We start from the raw sequence: 18,171 nt of genomic DNA, 5'->3' as shown, positions 1-18,171 counted from the left end.
ATCTGATAAATGACAAAAATGGAATTGACTGAAGTAGGTCAAAACAATAAATGAACTGTAGTTTAATGTGCGTAGGAATTAAGAAAATAGATCTTAGTCTGACACAGTTTAATCTTAAAATTGATGGAAACATAATAATAAACAGATTCAGAATTATTTATATAGGCTATTTCATGAGTTTTGATCTACCTTAAAAAACCTCTGGATGCCGCTGTAATGATGACAGAGACCACGCCTTCCATCGACTCTGATTGGGTCAAATTGACCAGCTGGGGATCTCCATTGGATCGTGCACATCCATTGAATCCCTCCTTCACCTTTGTCAATTTCTGAGCTTGCATTAGAACGCCTCGTTGTTTCCCACGCTTGGAAAGAAGTTAACAGGCTTTATTTGAGGTTCGGAAGAGAGAGGGCACCTACAGAAGAGAAAATAATAGAAGCTTAATCTTTTTGGATTTCCCTGCAAGTCGAGTGGGACCCGCCAAATTGACGGGGAAGAGCAGTGACCGCGACCCATCTGGAATCGGAAAGGCTACCGCAGCGACTGTTACAATCAGGCGCGCAACATTGTTGCAGTGTGACTGCTCGAGCGCGAACAAGGGAATAACACACATCTAGCAATGGTTTACATGAGAGCATTTTATCAGACTTTTATATTATTGTAAACGTAAACTTCGAATTAAATCCCGGGTGTTTAACAGGAAGGAATACAATATATTTTCTAAAAGAATAAAGTATGCCGGACCAAATTACAGTGTCCGAGTTCATGGCGGAGACAAATGAAGATTATAAAGCGCCAACTGCATCAAACTTCACCACTAGAATGTCCCACTGTAGGAATACCGTGACTGCTTTGGAGGAGGTGAGTGGTGTGGTGAATTCCAAAGCCTATAGGCTACTTCAAGGTCCACATTCGGTAGCATCACCGGACACGTCGAAGGTTATAATGCATTACTTAGACCTAGTTGTAGTACCTATGTCGGTTATAAAGGTACTCTAAACTAACTGGCCAAAATGCTATATTATCACAGTAGGCTTTTTTCCCGAATGGTTGGGCGTTTTCATCAAGCACTAGAGCCATTTGTTCTGCATTGCTCTCAAACAGAGGAAAGTGGGAACTTGTTTTCTCCAATTAGGCTACTAATCGTCATTTATTTTACACCGTTCTGATGTTGCTGTTATGTACAGAATATAACAATAGCCACTTAGCTTTTATTGGATAATAGAACCGCATAATCGGTTTTAGCTGCTTTGTTTACTTGGGACATCTCCTTTGACCATTAGTTTACAATCAACGATTTCAAAAACGAACATCTTGGCCCAGAGAGTTTACCAGGAAAACATGGACAGTTCAATGGAAACAGTTATATCATGCAAACAATGGCGCTACATTTTCTTTATTTTTAAAAATGGAATGTCTATTGAGGAATAGAAGAGCTTTGCAATTAATGTGGCACCTGTTCAATAAATTCGGTATTTATTTTCCATCAATAGGCCACGCCCGAGAATAGGACTTTTCCTGTGGTTTATAGATGGGTTAGTTTTGCCCCAGTATCTGTGTGTTTGAGAGGTCTTCATCAAACTTGCAGGTCGTTAACAGAAAGAACACTTCCGCTTTGTTCTATGAAAACCCACCCCCACCACCTAACCCTAATGAGAGCACTGACTGAGCATTTCCCACATGGTTATCTTTTTTTTTTTTTTTTTTGTTCCTGTTGTGTATTAACAGTTAAAGATGTCATCCATAAATGCCACATTTCATAGCAGTCATGTGTTGGGATAATACTAACTGGCAGTCAAAGGAGACCCACCCCTTGTTCATGTCCCCAAATCTGCTTTATTGCTGTTGTTTGCATGTACTGCTTAGCTTCATCCATGTTCATGAAATGCTGCAGGAGGGACAGTAGCGTCATTTTATTTTTTTACCTTTATTTAACTAGGCAAGTCAGTTAAGAACAAATTCTTATTTTCAATGATGGCCTAGGAACAGAACAACAGATTTGTACCTTGTCAGCTCGGGGATTTGAACTTGCAACCTTTCGGTTACTAATCCAACACTCTAACCACTAGGCTACCCTGCTGCCCCATGCTAAACAAAGGTAGTCTGTTTGTCCTCCTCATGCATACATACATACAGACAGTATCTCCTTATGATAGTACGCTTTCCCTCTCTTAGATATGACTCAATATTACACGCCTCAAACTTTGAGTGCATGTTGTCAGAATGATATCCTGGCACTGGATTGAGGCTTTGATTCTAGGGAAGCTCAGACTGATTTATCTACACATCCCAATTAGAGAGAAGGCTTGTGTTTCTAGAGGTGTGATGGGGCAGGCACCTGTTGGTGCTTAATCTTTCTACAGACACCTAAAGGTGGAATGCTGATCCCTGGTGTCAGTTTCGATAAATAAATAAAAATCTGGATAAAAATGGTTGGATTGAATTTAAGTGGCCTAGTGGGGCCAAGAGTTTTTACAATTATTGATGACTTGACCAGGAAAAGCTGGTCATCACTTGTTACCACAGCGACAGTCATAATTATGGCTCAGCCCTGCCTATGTCTACAACTTTTTTATTTTTTATAAATCTGATTTTAAAACACACTGGTAACCTTATGCCTAACCTTAAATTAAGACTAAAAAGCACCATTTTGTTTTCATGGCTGTGGTAACTAGTGACAACTGGAAATGCACTGGGTTATAGGTCGTTATCAATAAAACATCTCAATAGACCCCCAGCTCCGCTAAAACCGTTGACAACTACGTGCCATTTCCAAGGGATTGTTAAATACATTTGATAAATGACTTGGTTTTAATATCATCACCTCTTGAAAAGCATAGTCAGAACTACACATTTCAGATTATTCCACATTTAGCTCTATTATCAGAGTTATACAGCAAGTAATTGTATGCTTACATGACCAGTAAACATCAACTGATCTTTTCATTTCAGAGCCTATCCATTTGTCTTGTAGCTAGCTAGCTAGCTAATCAAACAACGTATCATTGGCTTTTGGAAAGAGCTTGACATCAACATGTCTTGGTAAAGATGTCAGTCGGACTACTGTCATCACCACTATAGATGACAAGCAAGTATAGCCATCTAGTTTATCCCTTGAAAGTTAGCTTGTTAACTTGGCATATTGAAATTATCTGTTATCAGCTAGCTAGCCAATTTGACGTGGTCCGTCAATCAATGCAGCCTATCATGTCTGTCAGCAGCAATCGTGATTAAATACTCTTAAAAACAGTGTTGAAAAGGAGATAATGTTAGCTAACTTCACTAGGTAGGCCTATGTTGGTTGGAGAAGAAAGTACCTTATGTTTACTTATCACTATGTTTAGCCAACTGTACACAGGTTCTACTGGTAGCTTTCAAAGTAAACATTATCAGCTAATAGTACATCTGCAAATGCTCCCTTCTGCTGCTTGACAGGCAGAGCCCACAAAGGATGGGAAATTCACCTAAACCACTCATACTGGTCAGGTATAGTTCACTTTTATTTTATATCACTCAAATATTAAATGAATGGTCACCAATATTGAGAGAGATCTTGAGGCTACCCTTACGAATCTAGAAATAAATGATCACGTGATCTGTTACTTGCTGTATAATTTTGATGATAGAGCTAAATGTGCACAATTGTTTTGCATGAAATAATCTGACATTTCTAGCTCTGACTAAAGAAAGTATTCACACCGCTTGACTTTTTCTACATGTTGTTGTTACAGCCTGAATTTAAAATGGATTCATTTCAGATTTGTTGTCATTGGCCTACACCCAATACCTCGTAATGTCAAAGTGGAATTATGTTTTTTGAAAATGAAAGCTGAAAAGCCTAAATAAGTTCAAGTAACATAAGTTGCATGGACTCTCTGTGTGCAATAATAGTGATTTTAGATTCTTGAATGAGTACCTCATCTCTGTACCCCACACATACAATTATCTATAAGGTACCACGGTCAAGCAGTGAATTTCAAACAATGATTCAACCAAAGACCAGGGAGATTTTCCAAGGCCTCACAAAGAAGGGCACCTATTGGTAGATGGGTAAAAATAAAAAAGCAGAAATTGAATATACGTTTGAGCATGGTGAAGTTATTAATTACACTTTAGATGGTGTATCAATACACACAGTCATTAGAAAGATACAGGCGTTCTTCCTAACTGACTAGGCGGAGAGGAAGGAAACCACTCAGGGATTTCACCATGAGGCCAATGGTGACTTTAAAACAGTTATAGAGTTTAATGGCTGTGATAAGAGAAAACTGAGAATAGATCAACATTGTAGTTACTTTACAATACTAACCTAATTGACAGAGTGAAAAGAAGGAAGCCTGTACAGAATACAAATATTCCAAAACATATTTTTAAGCATAGTGTTGGATGCATCCTGTTATAGTGAATGTTCCTGAGTGGCCGTGTTACAGTTTTGACATAAATCTACTTAAATCTACGGCAAGACCTGAAAATGGTTGTTTAGCAATGATCAACAACCAATTTCACAGAGCTTGTTGTAAGGCCTCATGTCTGTTTGCCCAATTAGACACTGCAGTAAACTGTGAACACCTCTACATATCGTGTCCAGCCAGTTGCCTGGACTCAGTAATATACTCACAAGGTGCCTAGGATTGCAGCAGTGTTTTTGAATGTGTCAGTGTCATTTCTAGACCCATGTTCCTTCTTACTGCTCTAGTATTGTAATTTATGAGCTATGAAGAAATGCAAACCATATTTGATTAATCCAGCTGATTTTAAGGAGGTGAAAGGTTGTGTGTGTGTGTGTGTGGTAGGTTAATCATGCCTATCAATGGACACTGCCACTGGGCACTGTCAATCAGAGAAGCAACGTCATATTAAAATGTAATGAGGCAAAAAGACAATTCCTATTCCTCCCTCCATGTTAATGGCTAAAAAATAAAGATCTGCTTTATTTTCTGTATACACTAAAGGCTTTCACATGGGCATCAGGTGACATCACAGTCTAGCGTGCATAAAGGAGATCTGATGGCGCTGTTTTGGATTCCCACAATTGTGCTGATTCTGTGACTAGAGAATTGTCTTGCTATAAAATTGCTAGCGTCTCCATTTTGCCCTTGAAGAGACAGTTGAGGACTGTCTGAATGTAGCCTACTCAAGTCTGTATTTCAGGACTGAAAAATGTCGACAGTGCAGCAATGTTTCGCAATATATAGAAAAACCATTGCCATTTCAGTTTTGATCATTGCCTTTGATAATTGTCAGCTTGGTGTTTTAGGCCTACACATTTTGGCATCCAAGTTTTGGTTTCACATTAAACTAGGCACTTCCGTGCTAAGGCTGTACTTATTGGAGTGAGAGATTAATTGTGGGAGAGGTGTGATTAGTGTGAATATCTGTGGACCAGATGGCATGACGTCTGCTTCACGTGGGCCGATTCCAGTCCTATGTGATGACAGCTTGTCTCTTATGAGTGCTCTGGAATGAGTGTTGTGCTCACCCTTCATCCTCTGACTGGACTGATGGCATTGACCAGGTCTGTTCAGATGAGCCTGCTATCCCCACAGTGTAGCACAGGGAGACACACTATCTAGGAGACACTGCCACTTATAGGGCTTAATGGGACCTAGTCTGTTGTGTGATTTATTTCTACATAAACCAATTACAGTGGACAGAACTTTAATTAGGCTTTTGGATTGTAAAAGCTTTGTCTCTCATCTCCAAATAAATGGGCTTAATGTGTCCAGCAGAGGTGGAGCTACTAAAATAGTTCCTTGGATTACCGTGGTCTAAAAACCACAACTATAAAAACAGTTGGTCCACTAAGAGGATGTTTGTGCCTTGTGTCATTAACGCCCCTCTGGGTTGTTGTAAAATGAGGCAACTTCTCCATGCCTTTGTGCTACCTGCCTTTGTTTTAATTTTACAAGAGACTTTGTTTATATTAGTCTGATCACATACATTCTCATTTTGAGCAAGGAAGTCTCTTTGACTGTGCAGAAGTTACTTTGCTTTGGCCACAGTCACAATGGGAACGAAGCCAAGTACTAAATTGCTGGTCTGACTGACTATCAGCGTTGAACAACGGTTGAGTAATCCATAGCGCTTTGATATGACTGTTCTTTTGGTTTTATGGAACTTCAGCCTTTTCTGATTTATGGGTTGCAAACAAACTGCACTTTCCTACTCAAAGGTAAATGTATGTTACAGGATAGCACATCAGAGTGTGAAACCCACACGTGTTGCATTAACTGAGCCTATCCTTTGTGTTGGCCTGTAAATTGGATGATGTTTCATGTTCCCGGACTGCACCCATTGTGCAAACACGGGCCTTCCTTTCACAGAGAAACATTCCTGGATTCTGAGCATGGCAGTGGCCCACACACGGTCACAATAGGGGGTCCAATGTTGGACCAGCCAGGCTCATTGACTCTGTCTCTCTCCTCCATACATACTGCTCAGTTTTCTCAGTTGAATCATGGACATTTACAGCCAGCATTTTGCATGGATTTTTTTTGTCGTCCTGTATATAGATTCCTGCACCCTCTGGATATTTTATCCCGGCATGTTGTCTTAACTGCATCGTTCTGGTGATGCAAGTTGTCCAACTACATGGTTCTGGTGAGGCATGTTGTCCAACTACATGGTTCTGGTGAGGCATGTTGTCCAACTACATGGTTCTGGTGAGGCATGTTGTCCAACTACATGGTTCTGGTGAGGCATGTTGTCCAACTACATGGCTCTGGTGGGGCATGTTGTCCAACTACATGGTTCTGGTGAGGCATGTTGTCCAACTACATGGTTCTGGTGAGGCATGTTGTCCAACTACATGGTTCTGGTGATGCATGTGGTCTCAACTGCATGGTTCTGGTGGGGCATGTTGTCCAACTACATGGTTCTGGTGATGCATGTGGTCTCAACTGCTTGGTTCTGGTGGGGCATGTGGTCTCAACTGCATGGTTCTGGTGATGCATGTTGTCCAACTACATGGTTCTGGTGGGGCATGTGGTCTCAACTGCATGGTTCTGGTGATGCATGTTGTCCAACTACATGGTTCTGGTGGGGCATGTGGTCTCAACTGCATGGTTCTGGTGATGCATGTTGTCCAACTACATGGTTCTGGTGAGGCATGTTGTCCAACTACATGGTTCTGGTGAGGCATGTTGTCCAACTACATGGTTCTGGTGAGGCATGTTGTCCAACTACATGGTTCTGGTGGGGCATGTGGTCTCAACTGCATGGTTCTGGTGATGCGTGTTGTCCAACTACATGGTTCTGGTGGGGCATGTGGTCTCAACTGCTTTGTTCTGGTGGGGCATGTTGTCCAACTAAATGGTTCTGGTGGGGCATGTGGTCTCAACTGCTTGGTTCTGGTGATGCATGTTGTCCAACTACATGGTTCTGGTGGGGAATGTGGTCTCAACTGCATGGTTCTGGTGATGCATGTTGTCCAACTACATGGTTCTGGTGGGGCATGTTGTCCAACTACATGGTTCTGGTGAGGCATGTTGTCCAACTACATGGTTCTGGTGAGGCATGTTGTCCAACTACATGGTTCTGGTGAGGCATGTGGTCTCAACTGCTTGGTTCTGGTGATGCATGTGGTCTCAACTGCATGGTTCTGGTGGGGCATGTGGTCTCAACTGCTTGGTTCTGGTGGGGCATGTGGTCTCAACTGCTTGGTTCTGGTGGGGCATGTGGTCTCAACTGCTTGGTTCTGGTGGGGCATGTGGTCTCAACTGCATGGTTCTGGTGGGGCATGTGGTCTCAACTGCATGGTTCTGTATAGAGATTATTGGGAAGTATCAGGGGAATGACCGTGGCATTCGGGGTAACTGTTTGCACCAGCCCTAATCTCATGTGCTGAGTCTGTTCTATGAATCTGGTTAACAATGAGGAAGTGGTCTCCACTCCATACTTGGTGGTTTCTAATTGAATTCCCCAAGATTGTGAAAAGCAGTGGATAGCGGATGCGGTGAAGGTGACAAAACACAAAGCGCATTCATTTCTTTAGGAAAACAGTCCTAATGTTAGAAACAAACATCATTGTTGTCATTCAGAGAGACTATTTATTTATTTGCCAAGCTACACAGAATAATCAACAGGTTCCTCTTTGCGTACTGAGAAATGGATGCAACTTATATCCATTATAAAAAGATTATATCAACAATCTTCCAGCCAGCCCAGGCTGCTTCACTCTGCGGTGTGTAATCTGAAGGCTGAACAGTAATATACTCCTGACTGTATCTACAGACAAATAGCAATAGGTTTTCTCATGGAGCCTGCAACCCCGTTCCCTCTAGATGAGCAGCCTGATGGTGTGTCCAACAACCCTTCATTATTTGTTGTGGTTTGGTATTTTATTAGGATCCCCATTAGCTGTTGCAAAAGCTGCAGCTACTCTTCCTGGGGTCCACACAAAACATGTGTCAGAGCTGTGTGTAAATTGACTATATGCAAACAATTTGGTATTTTCTTCCCGGGCCAGTGGAAAGCATCGCCTCATCTACTCAGAGATTCCTGGGCATAGTCTGTGGGACCCACCAGGCTGGGCTGGAGTCAGCACCTGTAGCGCAGAACAGGTGGCATGGAGGAAAGTTTTAACAAGGCCTCAGACACCAAGGATAAAGTATGCAGAGACAATTGATGAATGAGCTGCCCAGACTGCCAGCCACCTTGGCCTGCATCCTCTTAAGGAGCTTATTAATACTTAGTGTAATTGAAATGATTTCGCTGGAAGGACCACCACATTTAGACCATTTCTCCTCAGAGCTTTGGACCAAACATGCCCCATAGTAAATATGATCCCCTGCCAGATTCTGTCTGAACTGGTTAATGACCTACAGTTGTTCCATCTGGAAGCTGGAAGCTGGTTGTGTTTTTGTTGTTGTTTTTTTGTCTCTTTTCATTCTTTATCTTGGTCTTTTTTTTTTTTTTTTGCCAATATTTTTTGTCTACATCCTCACTTCTGACAGTCTAGTTAGCAAACAAGAAGAAAAACCATGTGAGACCAATAAAATTAGATTTGATTTGGTATATATTTATTTTTATTTCACCTTTATTTAACCAGGTAGGCCAGTTGAGAACACCTTTATTTAACCAGGTAGGCCAGTTGAGAACACCTTTATTTAACCAGGTAGGCTAGTTGAGAACACCTTTATTTAACCAGGTAGGCCAGTTGAGAACACCTTTATTTAACCAGGTAGGCTAGTTGAGAACAAGTTCTCATTTACAATTGCGACCTGGCCAAGATAAAAGCAAAGCAGTTCGACACAAACAACAACACAGAGTTACACATGGAGTAAAACAAACATACAGTCAATAATACTGTAGAAAAATAAGTCTATATACAATGTGGGCAAATGAGGTGAGAAGGGAGGTAAAGGCAAAAGAAAAAAAGGCCATGGTGGCGAAGTAAATACAATATAGTAGGTAAAACACTGGAATGGTAGAATGGTATCACACAACCTTTCTATCGGAAATGATGAAAAGTCCTCTTTTGTTACCCTAAGAGTACCCAGCATGTTTCCTCCAATGTGTGTGTTTGAAGCGTAAGGTATCTTGCATAACTGGAGCCAGTGACAGCAGTCTCTCCCAGTCTCAGGCTCTCTCTCTCACTCTTTGGGGCCTTCCTACAGATGAGAAGTCACCCCCCCCCCCCCCCCCCCCCCCCAATGTGGCTAAATAGTGGAAAGGTGGGAGGGGGACGGGTCACGGTACTTTCCCTATCGATTTGGGGCCTGGGCTCCCCTTGGTGACCCTGGGCTGTTGGGATACAATATCCCCCCCACCACTGCCACAACACAGGATCATTCATCGGAATAAGGGGGTGCGAGGAAATCGTTTTAATAGAATGGTGTGTGATCGGAGAGAGGGGTCAGGAGTGCACCGGCCTTTGTTGTGCATGGGGTACATGGGAGTGTGGAGGCCCACCGTCAGCTTCCTTTTAAGTGTTCCTGACATGCTGTGCCTCTTCATTAATTAACTACTTCATTGATTTGTTGCCATGGCCTCTACAGGGGCAGAGCAGTTTCCTCAGAAATTATTTTAATTGTGTTGCTGGGTTGTCGTGTTCACTTAACTGCAGTGGGAGGGCCTCCCGAGTGGCGCAGCGGTCTAAGCCACTGCATTGCATTGCTTGATGTGTCACTACAGCCCCGGGTTCGATCCCAGGCTGTGTCACAGCCGGCCGTGACTGGGAGACCCATGAGGTGGCGCACAATTGGCCCAGCTTCATCCGGATTATGGGAGGGTTTGGCCGGCCGACATGTTCTTGTCCCATCGCGCTCTAGCGGCAGCGACTCCAGGCCGGGTGCCTGCAAGCTGACTTCGGTTGCCAGTTGTACGGTGTTTCCGACGACACATGGGTGCGGCTGGCTTCCGGGCTAAGCGAGCAGTGTGTCATGAAACAGTGCGGCTTGGCAGGGTCGTGTTTCTGAGGACGCATGGCTCTCAAACTTCGCCTCTCCCGAGTCCGTACGGGATTTGCAGCCATGGGACAAGACTGGATGTCATGAAATTGGGAAGAAATAAGGGGTAAAAGAAGCAACAAAAAATAAACCATTTGAAAACTGCAGTGGGTTCATGGAGGAAGGGCTTTCAGATGTGTTCTCTCTTTGAGAAGCCATCAACAAGGTCTTATGATGTCATTAATGGCTAGATTTAGGTTGTTCTTTACAGATTTTCTACATTAGTCAACAAAAGACAGGTTAATAGACTCTGTTTTAGAAAACAAACTCAGGAACTTTGTTTTAGATATCCTTAATGTCCCTCCTCATACTATATCCACTTGTCAAGCAGGTCTGCCTCCCTGGAGAGTTGGGACATGCACAATGTACCCATTCTTTCCACAGTAAAGCTGAAGAAAAAAAAACTACAGAAAAGTGTTGAGTGTTTAAGCTGTTCCCAGAGGGGCACGAACTTTAATACAGCTGAATGTTTCTGTCAAAGTAGTGCCTCTGCCTAACGTGTTTCTGTCAAAGTAGTGCCTCTGCCTAATGTGTTTCTGTCAAAGTAGTGCCTCTGCCTAACGTGTTTCTGTCAAAGTAGTGCCTCTGCCTAACGTGTTTCTGTCAAAGTAGTGCCTCTGCCTAACGTGTTTCTGTCAAAGTAGTGCCTCTGCCTAACGTGTTTCTGTCAAAGTAGTGCCTCTGCCTAACGTGTTTCTGTCAAAGTAGTGCCTCTGCCTAACGTGTTTCTGTCAAAGTAGTGCCTCTGCCTAACGTGTTTCTGTCAAAGTAGTGCCTCTGCCTAACGTGTTTCTGTCAAAGTAGTGCCTCTGCCTAACGTGTTTCTGTCAAAGTAGTGCCTCTGCCTAACGTGTTTCTGTCAAAGTAGTGCCTCTGCCTAACGTGTTTCTGTCAAAGTAGTGCCTCTGCCTAACGTGTTTCTGTCAAAGTAGTGCCTCTGCCTAACGTGTTTCTGTTAAAGTAGTGCCTCTGCCTAACGTGTTTCTGTCAAAGTAGTGCCTCTGCCTAACGTGTTTCTGTCAAAGTAGTGCCTCTGCCTAACGTGTTTCTGTTAAAGTAGTGCCTCTGCCTAACGTGTTTCTGTCAAAGTAGTGCCTCCACCTACTTTGGAGCAACGTTGTCTTAGTACTCCTGGAACCTGGAATTAAGTTGGATCAGAATCCTTAAAAGTAATAAAGTCCTCAGACTTCAAAGGAACTTTATACAAGGATCTTTCATTCCTTTTCACAGCAGATACACTCCTGCACGTATCCCTTCCACAGCACACTGGATCATATGTTTTCCAAAGTCACCAGTTGATCCTTTCCAGGTGAACGCAGTCTCACTCCAAGTCCCTCAAGCATCCTCAATGCTCCTTGTATGCAACTATGGCACTTTGCTTTTGGCATTGCTAAGTTTCCGCCATGAGGCCTACACATTGGTAAATATGAGCAGACCAGAAACTGTGTTTACGCTGACTGGATTTTATGGGGAGCTAGACCCATTTGGTCTTAATTTACCCATCCCTCCCTCACGCTGAGCTTTCATCAGTCCCCTGCTAATTTATAAACTTTGTTAAATACTTCCTTATTAAGTCAAACAGACTCCTTTAAAACGGTGCTGTCGGGTCTCTTTCCTGATTTTTCACCCGAGGTAGTTCAGAAGCTCTCTTTTTTTTTCATTCAAAGCTTGACATTTGTATTCTCAGTTGGTATACTCTGGGCATAATCAGATCCTGAATTTCCAGTTCAACAGTTGTTCATCGTACAGCCTACCAGAACATTCCCACTGAGAGTGAATGCGGGTCACTGTGTCACACCTACAACCAACAGTCTTGAGTGTGATTCAGTAAAAGTGTACTGCACCCATGGGGATTGGCCAAGCTCCCCTTTTGTCTTTATCTGACCTTTTCACCTCTTAATCACTCTATTAACGACCAATCATTGAAGTTCCGCTTGTCTTCACTGCTCAGTCACCTGAATCTTCAAGCACTTCACATCAGTAGTATACAGCACCTTCAGTAAGTATTCACACCCCTTGACTTTTTCCACATTTTGTTGTAACAGCCTGACTTTAAAATTGATTAAATTGAGATGTTTTGTCACTGGCCTACACACAATACCTCATCATGTCAAAGTGTAATTACGTTTTTTGAAAATGAAAAGCTGAAATGTCTTGTCAATATTTATTCAACCCCTTTGTTATGGTAAGCCTAAATAAGTTCAGGAGTAAAATGTGCTTAAGTCACATAATAAGATTCATGGACTCACTCCGTGTGCAATAATAGTGTTTAACATGATTTTTGATTGACTACCTCACACATACAATTATCTGTAAGGTCCCTCAGTCGAGCAGTGAATTTCAAACACATATTCATCAACAAAGACCAGAGAGGTTTTCCAATGTATTTTTTTATCCGTTATTTTACCAGGTACGTTGACTGAAAACACATTCTCATTTGCAGCAACGACCTGGGGAATAGTTACAGGGGAGAGGAGGGGGATGAATGAGCCAATTGTAAACTGGGGATTATTAGGTGACCGTGATGGTTTGAGGGCCAGATTGGGAATTTAGCCAGGACACCAGGGTTAACATCCCTACTCTTACGATAAGTGCCATGGGATCTTTAATGACCTCAGAGAGTCAGGACCCTCGTTTATCGTTCCATCTGAAAGACGGCACCCTACACAGGGCAGTTGGGATATTTTTTTTTAGACCAGAGGAAAGAGTGCCTCCTACTGGCCCTCCAACACGACTTCCAGCAGCATCTGGTCTTCCATCCAGGAACTGACCAGGACCAACCCTGCTTAGCTTCAGAAGCAAGCCAGCAGTGGTATGCAGGGTGGTATGCTGCTGGCAATGCCTCGCAAAGAAGGGCACCTATTGGTAGGTGGGTACAAAAAAAATGAAGCAAACATTTTAATATTCCATTTGAGCATGGTGAAGTTATTAATTACACTTTGGATGTTGTATCAATACGCCCAGTCACTACAAAGATGGAGGTGTTTCTAACTCAGCATTTTTAGTTTTTATGCAACAAGGCACTAAAGTAATACTGCAAAGAAATGTAGCAAAGAAATTCACTTTTTGTTCTTATTACAAAGTGTTATGTTTTGGGCAAATCCAATACAAGACATTAGTTAGTACCACTCTCTGTATTTTAAAGCATAGTGGTGGTTGCTTCATGTTATGAGTATGCTTGTAATCATTAATGACTGGGGAGTTTTTCTGAATAGAAAAAACAGAATGGAGCTAAGCACAGGCAAAATCCTAGAGGAAAACCTGGTTCAGTCTGCTTTCCACCAGACACTGGGAGACATTCACCTTTCATCAGGACAATAACCTAAAACACAAGGCCAATTACGCTGGAGTTGCTTACCAATCTTCCTTAGTGGGCGAGTTAAAGTTTTGACTTAAACCTACTTGAAAATATATGGCAAGACCTGAAAATGGCTGTCTAGCAATTATTAACAACCAATTTGACAGCTTGAAGAATTTTGAAAAGAATAATGGGAAAATGTTACACAATCCAGGTTTGTCAAGCTCTTAGAGACTTACCCAGAAAGACTCACAGCTGTAATCACTGCCAAAGGTGATTCTAACATGTATTGACTCAGAGGTGTGAATACTTATGTAAATTACATTTCTGTATTCCATTTATAATACATTTGCAAACATTTCTAAAAACATGTTTTCACTTTGTGTTTAGTTGGGTGAGAGAAAAAATACATTTGAATCCATTTTGAATTCAGGCTGTAACACAACTAAATGTGGAATAAGTCAAGGGGTATGAATAGTTTCTGAAGGCATGCTCTTCAAGAGGTATTATATTACAACCAAATAGTTTATTTTATTTAACAATCCTTTGAACGATATGTAGTTTTCAATGATTTTAGCAGAGCTGGGGGCAAGGAGCAGCCAAATCGAACACTTTGCACTATATTGCCATGTTTTATTGATGACTACCTATAGCCTTTAGCCTGTAGGTGTTCAGATCTGGCTGTGGTTGTTTTGTAGCTGTTCCTCCTTGTGGTCAGCTCTGCCCTAAATCTTCACACGGTCTCTCAACAGTATCTTGGAGAGAGTGGGTCTATGTGAAAACTATGCTGTTTTTTAAAACTTTCTGAAGGCACTGTATCTTTTCAATTGTTCCCTGTAAATCGGTAATGTTGAGAGGAACAGCTCTTCTCACATGGTCTCAAATAGCCACTAAGTGTTGAAAATCCCAAATCCCTCTGCTTTCCAGGCATGCCACATCTTGTCCAGTGTTCACAGGCAGTGGTTGCTGAAATAAAATCTGAGAATCATATTGCACCCAAACCCCAACCCAAAGACGAACTTGAAAGTTTGTCAACGATGGTTGAATAAACCAATCTGCGGTGCGGAATGTTGGTCGTCATGTGACAGTGTCCATATGACACCCCATTGACAACAAAGGAAGGGAAAATGTCTTTGAAGTGGTCAATTGCAGGGCAGAGGGTCATTCAATTGGCAAGTGGTTTCTCCAGACACAAATGGAGCCATCCATTGATGTAGCCTATAGCTACACCAGGGTAGGGCTGGGCAATATGGCCTAAAAATCATATCTCCATTTTTTTTTTTCAAACATATGGGCAATTCACTCTAATGTACTTGTCCTCTTGCTCAGTTGTGCACCGGGGCCTCCCACTCCTCTTTCTATTCTGGTTAGAGCCAGTTTGCGCTGTTCTGTGAAGGGAGTAATACACTGCGTTGTATGAGATCTTCAGTTTCTTGGCAATGTCTCTCATGGAATAGACTGATGAGTTTCAGAAGAAAGTTATTTGTTTCTAGCCATTTTGAGCCTGTAATCGAACCCACAAATGCTGATGCTGCAGATACTCCACTAGTCTAAATAAGGCCAGTTGTATTTTTAATCAGCACAACAGTTTTCAGCTGTGCTAACATAATTGCAAAAGGGTTTTCTACTGATCAATTAGCCTTTGAAAATGATAAACTTGGATTAGCTAACACAACATGCCATTGGAACAAGAGTGATGGTTGCTGATAATGGGTCTCTGTATGCCTATGTAGATATTCCATAAAAAAATCAGCCGTTTCCAGCTACAATAGTCATTTACGACATTAACAATGCCTGCACTGTATTTCTGATCAATTTGATGTTATTTTAAGGGACAAGAAAAGTGCTTTTCTTTCAAAAACAAGGACATTTCTATGTGACGCTAGTGTATATCTCGATTTTAAAACTAAAAACACCCGTTTTTATTTGACAATTAAAAGGTCAAATACACTGCATTTCAAACAATCAGCAATAATATAATGAATTCAGGGCTCGTGAAATTATACCTAGGCTAAATATAACCCTTCCACAACCATAAGACCCACTAAGGTCCAGCTAATCTTTATATTTTAAGTTTAGCCAGCTAGGGTCCATTTGCTAGCTAACATGCAGAACAGTTGAATTGTTATGAACCCACCTTTCTGTCCGTCTCCAGCTGTTTGAACAGCATGCTAGCCTGTCCGCTGTGTTCAGATGTTGAAATCAAGTGGCCTACCTTATTTCTCAGAATGAGAACAAGTTGCCAATTCCTTATATAATTGTTTTAGGTTTATTGCACATTTATAAAACACACACTAGACAGCTAAAATGCTGCTATCGGTATTTGGTAGTGCAATGCCGCGCACGACAAACTGAGCATTTATTTTCCAGAATCTTTTGGGTAGACTCCTGTTGTTATGGCGGAGACATGTGCATCTCGTCAGATCTCTGGTGTAAATGGGAAGGTATGCACAGCACAGAAGGAGACGAGACCAAAATGACAACATGAGAACAAGCAGACATAAACACTCATAAAAACTTGATTATTGCAATACAGGCATTTGGAATATCGTGCAAAAACATACATTCTAAATAATCAAATTCAATTGATATATTGCCCAGCCCTACACCAGGGATTCGGCACTGCCTGGCTTTCTATTTCGAACCGGTGTTTTTCTTTGCAGGTTTTAGTAACTCTGTTTTATGTCCTCACCAAAGTGTGAGGATTATTGCTGGCAGGTGGTGACTGTCCAGGTCTAAGGATTTCCCTTTTGTAGTTTCACCAGTGAGTAGTAAAGCACCAAACGCCTATGAGTTGTGTTTGGACAGTTTTCTTTTTTTAATAAGTGAAAGTCTTTACCATATGACATGTTATTGGTCACATACACATGGTTAGCAGATGTTAATGCGTGTGTACCGAAATGCTTGTGCTTCTAGTTCCGACAGTGCAGTAATAGCTAACATTAATTTAACAATTCCACAACTACCTAATTCACCCACATCTAAAGGGATGGAATAAGAATATGTACATAAACTCAGCAAAAAAAAACATCCCTTTTTCAGGACCCGGTCTTTCAAAGATAATTTGTAAAAATCCAAATAACTTAGATCTTCATTGTAAAGGGTTAAAACACTGTATCCCATGCTTGTTCGAAGAACCATAAGCAATTAATGAACATGCACTTGTGGAACGGTCGTGACACTAACAGCTTACAGACGGTAGGCAATTAAGGTCACAGTTATGAAAAGTTAGGACACTAAAGAGGCCTTTCTACTGACTCTGAAAACACCAAAAGAAAGATGCCCAGGAGGGTCCCTGCTCATCTGCGTGAACGTGCCTTAGGCATGCTGCAAGCAGGCATGAAGACTGCAGATGTGGCCAGGGCAATAAATTGCAATGTCCGTACTGTGAGATGCCTAAGACGGTGCTACAGGGAGACACGACGGCCAGCTGATCGTTCTCGCAGTGGCAGACCACGTGTAACAGCACCTGCACAGGATCGGTACATCCGAACATCACACCTGCTAGATAAGTACAGGATGGCAACCAGGAACGCACAATCCCTCCATCAGTGCTCAGACTGTCCGCAATAGGCTGAGAGGGGCTGGACTGAGGGCTTGTAGGCCTGTTGTAAGGCAGGTCCTCACCAGACGTCACCTATGGGCACAGACCCACCGTCGCTGGCAAAAAGTGCTCTTTTTTTACCTAGGCAAGTCAGTTAAGAACAAATTCTTATTTTCAATGATGGCCTAGGACCAGAGGGTTAACTGCCTTGTTCAGGGGTAGAACAACAGATTTGTATCTTGTCAGCCTGGGGATTTGAACTTGCAACCTTTACGGTTACTAGTCCAACGCTCTATCCACTAGGCTACGCTGCCGCTCTTCACTGACAAATCATGGTTTTGTCTCACCAGGGGTGATAGTCGGATTCGCGTTTATCGTCGAAGGAATGAGTGTTACACCGAGGCCTATACTCTGGAGCGGGATCGATTAGGAGGTGGAGGGTCAGTCATGATTCTCAGTTTACCATTTTGTCTACCTTGTCGGGTGTTTTTTAATGGACATGTTGTGTTTATTGTTGCAGGTATCAAATCAAATTGTATTTGTGACTTGCGCCTAATATAACAATACTAATACTTACCGTGAAATGCTTAATTACAAGCCCTTAACCAACAATGCAGAAGTACGAAAATATTTGCTAAAATAATATATACATTTTAATAAACTAAAGTAAGAAAAAAAAGTACTTTACATTAGTCCTGCTTACACATCAAACTCCTGTTTTACAGTGCAATTGAGAGTGGACTTCAGAGAGTGTTTATTGTGTGTGTGTGCACTTGACTCACTCATTGGTCAGAAGCTGCGGGGTCTTGTGACATCGGTAGAGAGAGAGCTGTGTGTTCTCCTCACTCTGCTAACCTTCATCTGCATGGCTCTCAGGACA

The 18,171-nt window shown here is 42.1% G+C and overlaps 1 protein-coding gene across 7 annotated transcripts in view; it reads left to right on the top strand.

Annotated features, from left to right (window-relative positions):
* The first annotated feature begins 290 nt into the window (after positions 1-290).
* The window catches only part of LOC110498112 (arf-GAP with SH3 domain, ANK repeat and PH domain-containing protein 2-like), a 110,620-nt gene continuing 92,739 nt past the window's right edge, over positions 291-18,171 (top strand). For 5 of the 7 annotated variants that reach the window (XM_036955081.1, XM_036955077.1, XM_036955078.1 and 2 more), the window contains exon 1: positions 291-862. In XM_036955081.1, the coding sequence (XP_036810976.1) occupies positions 737-862 (126 nt within the window). In that variant the 5' untranslated portion in view covers positions 291-736. The remainder of the gene's footprint in view (positions 863-18,171) is intronic. The other 2 variants (XM_036955080.1, XM_036955079.1) reach the window with 1 other exon arrangement.

The sequence above is a fragment of the Oncorhynchus mykiss genome, chromosome 19 (assembly GCF_013265735.2).
Source record: "Oncorhynchus mykiss isolate Arlee chromosome 19, USDA_OmykA_1.1, whole genome shotgun sequence".
NCBI classification, from domain to species: Eukaryota; Metazoa; Chordata; class Actinopteri; order Salmoniformes; family Salmonidae; genus Oncorhynchus; species Oncorhynchus mykiss.
Note: the sequence above shows the minus strand (reverse complement) of the source record. Positions and strands in the feature narration are given on the sequence as shown.